Raw genomic sequence first — 13,736 nt, 5'->3', positions numbered from 1 at the left:
TATACATTATTTATTTTCAAGATAGAAGCTCTTAAAGAAAGACTACGAACAGGGGAAAGAAATCAATGCAACCCTATCCCCAGCCTTTTTATATCACAAGTCCTCAAGTGATCTAAAGTAAACTTCAGAAAATATACCATGAAAGAATGTTAGAGGAATTTTAAATATATAAAAAAAGAAAGAGAGCAAAAAAGAATATAAATGAGGTAATGGAAAATGCAGATGTAATTTTGGCTAAAGAGAAAGCCAGGGCTGGCTGCCATTTGGTCAGAGCTCATTCCTGGGATTCAAACAAAAATGACCAAACATGCTTTATTGCTGTTTTAGAATATAATATATAATCTAGTGAGAAGAATAAGGTAAAGTACTCCATGGTGTATATTATCTACAAATCAAACCAAAGAAAGGAAAGGGAATAAAAGTCTTAAAATATCAAAAGCCAATGACATTTTTTGACCATTAGACATTTTTAAAAAATGTTTATTTATTTTTGAAGGAGAGAGAGACAGAGCATGAGCCGGGGAGGGGCAGAGAGAGAGAGGGAGACACAGAATCCAAAGCAGGCTCCAGGCTCTGAGCTGTCAGCACAGAGCCCAACGCGGGGCTCGAACTCACGAGCCATGAGATCATGACCTGAACCAAAGTAGGATGCTTAACCAACTGAGCCACCCGGGTACCCTGACCATTAGACATTTTTGAGACCAGTGTCAGAGTCTTTTATACTCTAGAAAAGGGGAAGGGGGAAATCCCTTTAATTTCCATACAGCTACATACAGCTTTGGATTTTGTCAAAGTTATCTGAATAAAAATGTGAATGAACACCTAATATCTTCGAAAACATTTATATACAGGTTAGCAGAAGTTTCTAAAACTAAAGTAAAATAAAGAACTGCATCCTATTAAAAGATCAAGATAAGTTAACAATTATTGTAAAACAGAGGATCAGATAAAATCTGGAGACCACTGTAAGTTTAGGCATGCTTTAAACATTTCATCAAGTGTGATGAGGGCACCACTGACGAAGGCTGGCAAAGAAATAAATGTACTTCTTCCACGACACAGGAGAGAGAAGAGATTACTGACAAGGTAATGTTGGATCTGAGCCTAGGTATTGAAGAGATGTTAAGTTCCGTAAGGGCAGGGACAAAGTCCATTTTGTGGCCTGCTGTGCAAATACTGGCTGGCCAGCTGAAGCACCAAAGGAAAACTGGGGTAGGTGGGAAGTTGACTGATTGTAAAACTGCCTCACAAAGAAATCTATTGTATTTAAAACAAAGTTACTGGAACAATAAGAAGAGCCAGAAAGCAATCATTTAATTAATTCAACCAACAAATAGTAAGTACCTACTTTTGTTCTAGATGCTAAGGATAAAGTTTTGAACCAAGAGATTAGAGCTTACATTCTGCTGAGGGAAAGATGAATTAAAACATTATAAAAACAAAACGGTGCTTTTCAGAATTGAAGATGGAGGGGATGCTATATTACAGAAAGTTTTAAGGACAGCTTTTCTTTTCTTAAAAAAAAAAAGGACTATTATGAAAATCTAACAAATCAAAAATTTGTGAATTTGTGTGTGTGTGTGTGTGTGGGGGGGTTCTCTACAAGAGTGAGAGGAATCACACCTAGACACATCAAAACAATGTACTTGTGTGCTACAGAATGGCAGGAGATTTTACAGAAACTTCTTTGCTTCTACTTGATCAAAAGCAATAAAAAGAACGACAACTATTTATTTTTTATTATGTTTTTCCAGAAAGCATCCCAAGCTTGTTAAGCTACTGCTTTACCCCAAAATACACGAATAAAGTAGAAATGAGGCTAGGATATGCACAAGAAATAATATTTATGTTTCATCCAGCGCAATTATTTTAGCACAATGTCCTATTTTTCTCTCTTCAGCAAAGCAAAACTTCCCACGCCAAATTCTTCAATAAGCCCCTTAAGATTTTTCTCCAGTGACAAGAACAAATGAGAGCTGTTAATAATTTTCAGATTTAAAGCAATAATTCTCATATAAAACCATTTTTTCCTTGAGATTTGCCAAACTATTCCTCTCCAGAAATACTGTATCCTTATTCTAAGAATTTTTCACTATATTGTCCAGGCTGACTAATTTTTACCTTGAATGCAAACCAACAGAAGAGACAATTTTGCAAGGGATGATGAGTTGAAAGCCAAGAAAACATTTTCTACTTCTTATAATTTAATCCATATTGTAGATAAATTTGGCAGTATCAAAGTAAGAGTTTTATCAGCATATAAACCGCCACCTCCTTTTTTAAGCTTTTCTAAGAATGGTTGATTTTGGTCATAATTCTTAGAGGCAAAAGCACTGAAGTTTGGATTCTATCTTGTGTTAAGAAAAGTGATTTGGGGGCTCCTGGGTGGCTCAGTCAGGTAAATGTCTGACTCTTGATTTCAGCACAGGTCATGATCTCAAGGTTTGGGAGATTGAATCTCACATCAGGCTGCATTGACAGAGTGGCACCAACTTGGGATTTTCTCCCTCTACTCTTCTCTGCCCCTTCCTCCTTCTCCTTCTTCTCTCTCAAAATAAATAAACATAGAAAGAGAGAGAGAAGAAAGAAAAAAAAAAGAAAAGAAAAAAACAGATGATTTGCCTTCCCCTTTTCTCTATGCCGTATAGATTCTTTTGGTTGATACTCTTTCCATAAAAACGTTTGCAACATAAGGGATAAAGGGCAGCATTATGCAAATTCTGCATACTGAAAAGGGACAGTTAAATAGAAGCTACCAATATGCATACTGAGTAGCATCTTTCCAACATTTCTAGGGCAAGTTCTTTTTTTTTTATTTTATTAAAAAATTTTTTGTAATTTTTTTTAGTTTTGAGAGAAAGAGAGAGACAGAGAGAGAGAGAGCGTGCGCAAGCAGGAGAGGAGCAGAGAGAGAGGGAGACACAGAATCTGAAGCAGGCTCCAGTCTGAGCTGTCAGCACAGAGCCCGACATAGGGCTCAGACCCACAGCCTGTGAGATCATGACCTGAGCTGAAGCTGATGCTTAACCAACTGAGTCACCCAGGCGCCCCTCTAGGGCAAGTTCTGTCCTATTCAATAGCATCTTGTAAATACTGACGTTTGTGACAACTGCACTAGGCCTCGTCTCCTAAGAGTGGGAAAGGCTTCTGAAACCAAGACAACTTAATAAAAAACACAGTCTTCATTAATTTTAAATTAGAAGAAAATATGACAAAGTAAACATTAACAGGATATAAACTGTTGTTGGTCTTGGTTCTTTAATACTTCAGTATTAAAGATCAGGAATGAAACAACAAACCAGCTAAGATGTAAAATAAATCAAGTAGTCACACAGTTGTATAAATTGACGATGCTTCACATTTTCTTAGAAAAAGCATGTATGTTTTGATAGATGAAATACATTTAACCTCAAGATTTGCTATACAACAAAACAAAACTGTCACTGCATTAAAAGGATTATTTTTAAGATGGAAATAAACTAAATTGAGTCATAATAACTTATCTGACAAACATTAACTTTTCCTTTCTCCAGTCTGCCAAATGTTTGTGCCAAATGTTCCATAATTATCTCAGAATCTCAGGTGCTTCTTCCCAAACTAGCGTAGGGATGAACTATTACATGGAGACTACCAACATATAAGGAGGTAAGACAGGTCTGAAGGAAGAAGGATGATGAAGTTACTTCTAAACATGTTGAATCAGAGTTCCCTACAGATAGATATCTTATTCAATCAGTTTCTGAGTATCCAAAATGTTACCAGGCACTGAAAATTACTAGACAGCTGGATGTACTCGAGTTGCTGGGCTAGATTTGGGAGCTTTCAGGAGAACTATAGAAAAATCTGACTGACCACTCCAGAGAGTACAGACTAAGTAAAAGCAGTGGACTGAGACTTTTAGAAGAACAGATGTAATAAAAAGGCAGAGAAACAGGAATCAATAAAACAAATGCCAGAAACATACAACATAAACCAAGAGACTGGCACTACTACTGAAGAATTTCAAAAAGCAGAAATAACTACTATCAACCTCACAAAATTAAGATGAGGCTTGAGAAACACCTATCAAACACTCCAACTAGGAAATCATGGTGGCCTTATAGGGAACATTTCTATGAGTGAAGAGGGAGATAACAGCATGCTGAGCAAAAGAAAACAGCAAGAAAAGTAGAAAGAAATAGAGTACTTTTTAATTAGCTTCGGTACAGTGAAGGAAAATTACATAGTAATAGTGAAAAAGAAGAGTCTGGGTCATGAGAACATGTAAAATGAAAGGGAACTGAAAAAAGGAGGAGTCAATCATTGGAGACCAAATTGAAGGCACAGAAAAGATAATGGTTCTGAAATTTTCTCTACATCAACTTCTGCATCTCAATATTTGTCTCATTTGCTTTAACCAATAGGAATAACCACTGTGTTTGTTTCAGGTACCAAGGCTGGGAAGAAATAGGTATGCTTTCTAATAGTCAACTTTTCCAGATTCCACTCAACTCCAACTATGCTGCTGGTTTGCTCCCCTTCTATGTGCATGACAGGGCAAAAATGGATGCACATGCATTACAACTTCAAATCCTGTACCAAAGTCTCCACTGTGGAAAAATGTAAAGCAGACTCCTAATCTAGACATCATGGCACAAAGATTTATATTCATTTTCTCATTTTCGACAGAAAAGAATCCTAATTTCCTTTTTTTTTTTTAAGTTTATTTATTTTGAGAGAGAGAGAGTGAGAGCAAGGGAGGGGCAGAGAGAGGGAGAAAGAGAGAATCCCAAGCAGGCTCTGCACTGTCAGTGCACAGCTCGATGTGGGGCTCAAACTCACGAACCACACAATCATGACCTGAGCAGAAATTAAGTCGGATGCTTAACCGACTGAGCCACTCAGGCGCCCCTTAATTTCCTTTTCTAAAAGATACAAATAGTGGAATTTGAGAAAAACATTTCAATGGGAAACAGCCATAAACATAGAATCAGTAAATTTTGGAATGAGAATTGAACAGGTACAATTGGAAAGATACCAGATCAAGACTTTGGAATGTAAATCTGTCAGTAACTAGATCTTCAGACTATAAGTCAGGCCTTCCACCTTTCTGGACCTTAATTTTCTTAACTATAAAATAAGTGAATTAGAAAAAATTACAATGGTCCCATCCAGCTGAAAGAAGAACATGATTTTGGTCCTAGGTGTGCTACTTCTAGGTAGAGAGAACAAGGCTCAAAGACGACAATTCAATGACTTCAAAAGTTAGTAGGGAAGAGCCATTTTGGAAATGAGGGTTGCTGATTATCAGTCTAATGTTCTTTAAGCTGTAAAAAGTTTATGTTCTTAGAAAGTATGAAGATATTGGTGATTTAAAAAAAATCCTCTATTCCTCTTCACTCCCAATGACATTTTCAAGAATGGGCACAACCAAGGCCATGGTGAAAAGTGGAGCATATGCAGAAAGTCTCTCCAAATATCCAGCTTGAGCCTCTCTGATGGAGTCATGTGTACTACGGTCCTGTACTGTTGATCAAAGAAACAGGACACAATATTCTGGAATGTAGTGGCCCTTATCCATGCTCTGCTTGGGGGTATTCTGCCTTCAACACAGTATGTGCAACATTCCCTATTCCCACTGGAATCCTAGGATGTCCTACAAGGTCCTAATAATGAGTTCAGTCTTCTCTTACAAACTAAGGCAGATGCTCTATTTCAACTGAATGAGAAAGTTATCAATTGCCTATGTCCCTACCTTGTCTTCTAGTCATTGGTACTATAAAGACTTCAAAGAGGACACTAAGATAGTTGAAGAAATAACAGGTTTTTTCCAATTACTTTCAAAAATAGTTACGGTGAAATCCAGTATGAGTAATTACATGAAGATAGTGGAGATACAGATGAAAAAAGGGATATTCAGAAAGAAACAAAATACTCTATATTTTCTATATTTAAATTTACATTTTAAAATGGGACAGTTTGAGACTTCCTTTCATTCAAACACCTAACAAAGCATTGTTCCTTTTTTGTTGAAAATAATCTTATAATATTATTAAATAGTTCTTGGAATTTATAAACACTGTAAAATACATAGTAAAGAGACAAATTCTTAGTCAAATGATATCTAAAATACACATTTGGTTGTCTCAGCACTTAGCTAAATTTGCACTACTGAACAACTCATTCCATCCAAGAAAACAACACCACCAACATTTAGACTACTTTTCATAATTCGCCCTAAAATATCTGCCAACTATACAAAATAACAGGAACTCATGATATTGAAAATAAATTCAATAAATCTTTTGATCAATTTCTTTAGTTAATGTTACATGTTTTCACAGCATTAAACTTCATTGCAAACTACTGTTTCATTCTTTAAAATCATTACCAAAAGAGCTAAAATGTATTATTTTATCAATGGTTCATCTTTAAGAGAAAAACGAGAGTCTACGAAAAACCTTAAGGGCCAAAGTCTAATTTAATATGAAAATCCATTCCAGGTAATAAGGTAACATATTTCTTTAGTCAACTTTTTTAACTTAACAATCTTGCAGTAATTTCCTAAAAGGATACACATACTTTTAAAATATCTAGAATTTTATATAAACTACTGATTAAGACAGAACTAGATATAATGAACACATAATGACACTACTCACCTAAATAGGGAATGCAAGGCGTCATCTTTAAGCTACTTATATAGTCTCTTAGTCTTTTGTAATTATCTTCTTTACTCATTACATATTCTAATTTTTCAAAGGTAGTTTTGTCTTTTCGACTTAGTAACTAAAAAAGCAAACAGAAGAGTCTAAGTTATTTCCAAATCCCATTTTATTTTAGCAAAGACATGAAGCTGTATTTACTATAAATTTAAGTTTTAATTTCAATGTTATACATTTTTCAATTATATTTTGGCAGTATATAAATAAAACAAAGTCAGACATGTTTATTAAAATAAACGCAAATCCATTATTTATAAAATGTAATATCCTTAAAGAGATTACTCAATTTTGTGGTTTAAGTAACAATTTTTTTGATAAATCTAACCATGGCTAGTCCTAACGATAACCATAAAACTGTGATTCACATTTTTGGATTTTTAACAAGACATTTTTTCTTTGATCGCTTTGATCAGTGCTGTATCACACAGAGGTGAACACTCAACTGAAACTGTTTTTAAGAGGGTTGAGGTGATTTGTAGTGAGTGCCTTTGAAAAAAACTGGGACAATCAAAGGGAATAAAAGCAAGGTCAATCACCCAAAATAATATTAACTCTTGCAATTTCTTGTGTTCTTGATTTTAGCCATCCTGACAGGTATAAAGTGGTATCTCGTTGTGGTTTTCATTTACATTTCCCTGATGATTAGTGATCTTGAACATCTTTTCATGTGCCTGGTGGCCAACTGCAGGTCTTCTTTGGGAAAAGGTCTATTTAGGTCCTGTGCCATTAACTGGATTTTTTGGGGTATTGAGTTGTATAAGTTCTTTATATATTTTGGATATTAACTCCTTATCAGACTTATCACTTGCAAATGTATTCTCCCATTCAGTTGGCTGCCTCTTTATTTTGTTGATGGTTACTTTCACTATACAGTAATCTTTTATTTTGGTGTAGTCTGAAAAGGTTTAATTTTGCTTTTGTTTCCATTGCCAGAGGAGACCTATCTAGAAAAATGTTACTACGGTTGATCTCAAAGAAAGTAATGCCTATGTTTTCTTCCAGGAATTTTATGTTTCAGGCCTCACATTTAATCCATTTTGAGTTTATTTTTGTGTATGGGATAAGGAAGTGGCCCAATTTCATTCTTTTGCACGTAGCTGCCCAGCTTTCCCAACACCACTTGCTGAAGAGACTGTCTTTTTTCCATTGTACATTCTTGTCTCCTCTGTCATAGATTAACTGACCATATAAGCATGGGTTTGTTAATTGACTCTATTCTGTTCCACTGATCTATGTGTGTATTTTTGTGCCAGTACCATACTGTTTTGATTGCTACAGCTTTGTTGTATACCTTGAAATCTGAGACTGTAAAACCTCAAGCTTTGTTCTTCTGTTTCAAGACTGCTTTGGCTATTTGAGGTCTTTTATCATTCCACACAAATTTTAGGATTATTTGTTCTAGTTCTATGAAAAATGATATATTGTGTTGGCAAGGATGTGGACAAAAAGGAACCCTTGTGCACTGTTGGTTGGAATGCAAATTAATGCTGTCACTCTGGAAAACAGTATGGAGTTTCTAAAAAAATTAAAAATTGAATTACCATATGATTTGGAAATTCCACTACTTGGTATTTAACCAATAAAAATGAAAAAACTAATTTGAAAAGATGTATGTACTCCTATGTTTACTGCAGCCTTATTTACAATAGCTGAGTATGGAAGCAACTGAAGTGTTCATCAATAGATGAATGGATAAAGAAGATGCGGTGTGTACACACACACACACACACACACACACACACACACACACAATGGAGTATTACTCAACCATAAAAAAAAGATCTTGCCATCTGCAGTAACATGGAAGGACCCAGCTAGAGAGTAAGTGATATAAGTCAAATAAGAAAAAGACAAGTATCATGTGATTTCACTCATATGTGGAATTTCAGAAACTAAACTAACGAACAAAGAAAACAAACAAAAACAAACAAACAAAAAACCCCAAAACAAAACCAGACTCTTAGATACAGAGAACAAATTGGTGGTTGCTATAGGGGAAGTGGGTGGGGGGATGGGTGAAATAAAGGGAATTAAGAGAACACGTATCTTGATGAGCACTGAGATATATATATAGAATTGTTGAATCATTATACTGTACATATGAAATTAATATAACACTGTATGTTCATTATACTTGAATAAAAAGGGTATTTTAAAAATATTAATTAAAAACTTCAGAAAATATGGAGTTTTTAAAAGTTTATTTATTTTTTAGAGAGACAGCATGTGGGAGAAGAGAAAGAATCCCAAGCAGGTTCCACACTCAGTGCAGAGCCCGATGAGGGCTTGAACTCACGAACTGTAAGATCATGACCTGAGCTGAAATCAAGAGTTGGATGCTTAACTGACTGAGCCAGCCAGGCACCCCCAAAAATATGTTTTTAAGTATTTCAAAGACTCTGGAAAAAAGTCTTGTTTTCTTTAAACATATGAAGTTACTATTTCATTATGATATAATAAAATTTCACTTTATGTCATAAAACATTAGTGTTATTTTTTAGCACGCAAAACACATTCCACTTGAAAAATTCTCATCTAACTCTATGAGGTGAACAGAGAAGTCTGAAGATTAATAGAGAGATGAGGAGACAGAGATTCAAAGGAGATTACAGGGTTAGCAAGAAGCACATACTAATATTCTCACAGTCATCCACCCACAAAGGCACAGGTCCCTGTCTTGCAGTGTCTCAGTCTGGTTCTGGAGGTGAAGAGTATTCTGACACCAAATCCACCACTCTTTATACATAATACTACAAGTGCTACGATTGGGATTCCTGTTGGAATTTATTTTTTCATGGGCTCTAAGATGCAGATTATCTTCAGATAATCTCCATCAGAAAAATGTGTGACTAGTATCCCTCCTTCTTTAAAACGAAAGTTTTAAGGAGTCCTTTGCTTTAATATTTTAGATAGATATTCCACAGTCTAAAACAGCGATTATATAATTTTCCTTGGCCCAGCTTTAACAATCTTGATCAGCATTTTCAAGAGTAGGTGCAAATCTCTGCTTCTAACTGTAAGTCCAACCATCCCTTTCTCTCCCACTTAAATGTGTAGATATGGAAAATACAGTGATATGACATGGCAGGGATAAGAATAAGCCTGTTCTTTTTTTTCTTAAATCAATCATTCAAAAACTTCAGTAGAATTTCAGGAGAAACAAATTATGTACTCGGAACATCACTGATTTTGCCACCTCTGAAACACAAACCTGTGGTAAAGAACTACATGGTTTAATATGTATAAGAACAATTTTTTGGAATTTTCAAAATAATCAACAACCAGATTAAAAGGATTCAATCTGGGGTGGGATAGTAGAGACTTGTTTCCAAAAGACTATTTAGAAGAAGAATATGGAAAAAAGAATTAATTAGATGTTAAAATAGGTTATTTCCTAGGGATAGCTCAGAAACTTATCCAAAGCCCACGTGCCAAAGCTATAACTAACAAGTCCTGATTTTCTTTTTCTCCTTTTCAAATCTTTTTTCTGATGTTTAGTCCTAATATCCCTCTACAATGTCACTTCACTATACTCCTCCAAAAAAGGGGGAAAACAAAGTACTTCACAAGGTTCCAACTCTTCATGTTTTAGCACCATATTCTTTCTCTGGTTAAGAGGCCACCGGGGCAAAGCTCTTCACACTTTCACTGGTGCCGGAAGGTGGGAACTCCCAATGTTCCTGGCCAAATCTCTATACCATAACAATGTTACCATAACAATGGACTTTGGGAAAATTTGAATCAACCCTTGTACATCTCAGTCACCATAAGAAAAGTAAAATTCCCAGATCACCCCTCATCACCTTGATTTGTATCTCCATATAATCTGTACAAATGCTTTCATTTGCATAAATAAGTTATTTGTTTTGAACCTTAAATGCAGATTAATTATAATCTTTTGTTCATGACACTCAAATTATCATTAGTCCCTGATGTTACTTTCTTGTTAAATCGATTTTTTTCTTAAATTTTTAAGTGAATGCACATGTATTCATCTTCATACTTACAAACCATATACTAACAATACACATCTACCTATGTGCTTCTTCCATATCCAATTCCTTTGACTATCTTTATTTATTTTTTTTAATTTAATGTTTATTTATTTTGAGACAGAGAGAGAGAGAACACGAGCAGGGGAGAGGTAGAGAGAGGGGGAGACACAGAATCTGAAGCAGACTCCAGGTGCTGAGCTGTCAGCACAGAGCCGGACGCGGGGCTAGAACTCATGAGCCTGTGAGATCATGCATGACCTGAGCCTAAGTCAGATGCTCAACCGACTGAGCCACTCAGGCGCCCCTCCTTTGACTATCTTTAAATAACCAATAATCACTATCCTAAATTTTGTGTTTATCATTCTCTTTTATTTGATTTTTTTAAAAATTTTGACTGAAATTTTATTTGATTTTTGACTAAAGAATAGCATACTGTTTTTAATCTTTGGCTTTATCCAATCAATGTTCTGAGGATGAAATTTCATCCATAATGTTGCGTGTGGCTGTAGTTCATTTTCACTGTTTCTATGCATATGTCTTCTTCTATGAAGTACCATCATAATGCATACTTTTCCATTTTTCTTACTTTTTCCTTTTGCTTTGTAAGAATTCTTTATATACTCTGGATATAAATTCTTGACCAGTTGCAACTGCTACACATTCTTTTCAATTTTCTTTGAAATATCTTTTGGGGCACTTGTGGTTCAGTCAGCTAAGCGTCAGACTCTTGATTTCGGCCCAGGACAAGATCTTACAGTTCATGAGTTCGAGTCCCACATCAGGCTTTGCGCTAACAGCACGCAGAGCCTGTGTCAGGAATTTTCTCTCTCCTCTCGACTCATGCTCTCTTTCTCTCTCAAAATAAATAAATAAACTTAACAAATTTTTAAATATCTTTTAGTGAACAGAAATTCTTACTTTAACGTACCAAAATTTTTTCATCTTTTCTTTCTCTGCTTGAGGTTTTTGTATCTTATCTAAAATATACTTACAGATTCCAAGTTGGAATCTATTCATGCTAAGCCAGAGAGATATTAAGCAATTTTTCCTCTTCTAAAAGCTTCAACGTTTTTCATTTTGCATATAACTCTTTAATTCATCTGACAGTGACTTTTGAGGCCTAATTTCATTTTTTCCCCAAACTGGTAACTAATTTCCCAGCTCCAGTTAAGAACAGCCCCTCTTTTCTTCATTGATTTACAATGCCACCACTGTCATATATCAGAGTTCTATAAAAGCAATGATCTTTTTGGGGGTTCTTTATTCTGTTCCACTGGTCGATATGTCTACATCTGCACTAATTGCACATTACCTAAATAATATAATCCATCTCGGTATCTGTTAGGGCAAATGTCCAAGCCTCCAACCCCATTTTCTTCTTCAGAAATAACTTGGCTATACTGACCTTTTATGTTTCCATATTATTTTATAAGCAATCTTATCCAGACTCCCAGTTTGGGACTGATTCAAGTTGCATCTAATCTCTATGTGCATTTGGGAAAAACCGCCATCTTTAAGCTTTCCTATCACATGACTATCAGATACTGTTCCATCTAACCTAGTTCTTTTTCAATGAATCCCTATAAAGTTTTATAGTTTTCTGCACATGTCTTTCATATATTATTCTATTTATTGTTTGCTACTGTATTTCTTTGATTTGTAAACAGTGGTGTCCTTTTAAGTGACATTTTCAAATTGTTTAGAATACAACTAATTTTATATATTGTTTGTATATTCAGTCACCTTAATAAGCCCTGTATCTTAAAATTGTGGTAGACAGAATACACATAACATTCACCATTTTAACCATTTTCATGAGTACACTTTAGTGGCATTAAGTACATTCACATTACCAACCAACCATCACCACCAATCGTGCATGGCCAGAACTCTTTCCATCTTTCCAAACTGAAACTCCACATACATTAAACACTAACTCCCACTTCCCATTCCTCCCTCCTTTGGCCCCTGGCAACCATCTTCTAGTTTCTGTCTCTATGAATCTGACTTCTCTTGGTACCTTAGAATCATATAGTATTTGTCTTTTTGTCTGGCTTATTTCACTTAGTATAATGTCTTCAAGATTCATCCATGGTGTAATGTGTCAGAATTTAATTCCTTTTTAATGCTAAATAATACTCCATTGTATGTCTATACATTTTGTATATCCATTCATCTGGTGATGGATGTATGGACTGTTTACACCTTTTGGCTATTGTGAATCACGCTGCTATGAACACTGGTATAAAAATGCCTGAGTCTCTGCTTTCAGTGCTTTTGGATATATACCCAGAAGTGGAACTTGCTGGATCAAACAGTAATTCTGCTTAATTTTTTGAAGATAAACCCTACTATTTTTAATCATTTTTTTCTAATTGTGTTGGCTAAGATGTCAATGTTGAATAAAAACAATAAAAATGGGCATCGTTTTCCTTGATGTTATAGAAAATGTTCCTAATATTCTCTCCATTTAGGTTACTATAAGTCTGGGGAGACATTCCTTTTATCAGTTTAAAAAAAAAACAAAAAGGGGCACCTGGTGGCTCAGTTGGTTGAACGTCCGACTTTGGCTCAGGTCATGATCTCATAGTTTGTGAGTTAGATCCCTACATCGGGCTTGCTGCTGTCAGCGCAGAGCCTGCTTCAAATCCTCTGTTCCCTCTCTCTCTGCCCCTCCCCTGCTCACACTCTCTCTCTCAAAAATGAATAAACATGAAAAAAAATTAAAAAACAAAAAACAAACAAACAAAAATAAATAAAACCCCCCAAATACTCTCAATTCCTTATTTGTTATTAAAAATCATTAGCCCAAACTAGCATGAAACACATGCAATCTTTATTATCTTCTAACTTGGCCCAATACTCTACCCCTCCTAGTCCCCTCCAACTGTACTTTCTGGGTCTCACGGTTCATCCTCTGCAAAAGCCCCATCCTTAAACTTTCCTTTAAGCATTCTCTTGCTTTTCTTGTAACATGAGCCTGGATTCAAGTTGGGTGCAATCCTGGCTCCTTGGTCTTCAGAACTTTTTCCTTCCT

At 35.4% G+C, this 13,736-nt stretch overlaps 1 protein-coding gene across 5 annotated transcripts in view; it reads right to left on the bottom strand.

The window, feature by feature from the left end:
- The window catches only part of RALGPS2 (Ral GEF with PH domain and SH3 binding motif 2), a 169,679-nt gene that overhangs the window by 73,875 nt on the left and 82,068 nt on the right, over nt 1-13,736 (bottom strand). For all 5 annotated transcript variants that reach the window (XM_078440639.2, XM_078440636.2, XM_078440635.2 and 2 more), the window contains one exon: nt 6,642-6,768. In XM_078440639.2, the coding sequence (XP_078296765.1) occupies nt 6,642-6,768 (127 nt within the window). The remainder of the gene's footprint in view (nt 1-6,641; nt 6,769-13,736) is intronic.

The sequence above is a fragment of the Panthera onca genome, chromosome F1, assembly GCF_046562875.1.
Source record: "Panthera onca isolate mPanOnc1 chromosome F1, mPanOnc1 haplotype 2, whole genome shotgun sequence".
Taxonomy (NCBI): Eukaryota; Metazoa; Chordata; class Mammalia; order Carnivora; family Felidae; genus Panthera; species Panthera onca.
The sequence above is the reverse complement of the archived record's forward strand: the minus strand, read 5'-3'. Positions and strand labels throughout refer to the sequence as shown.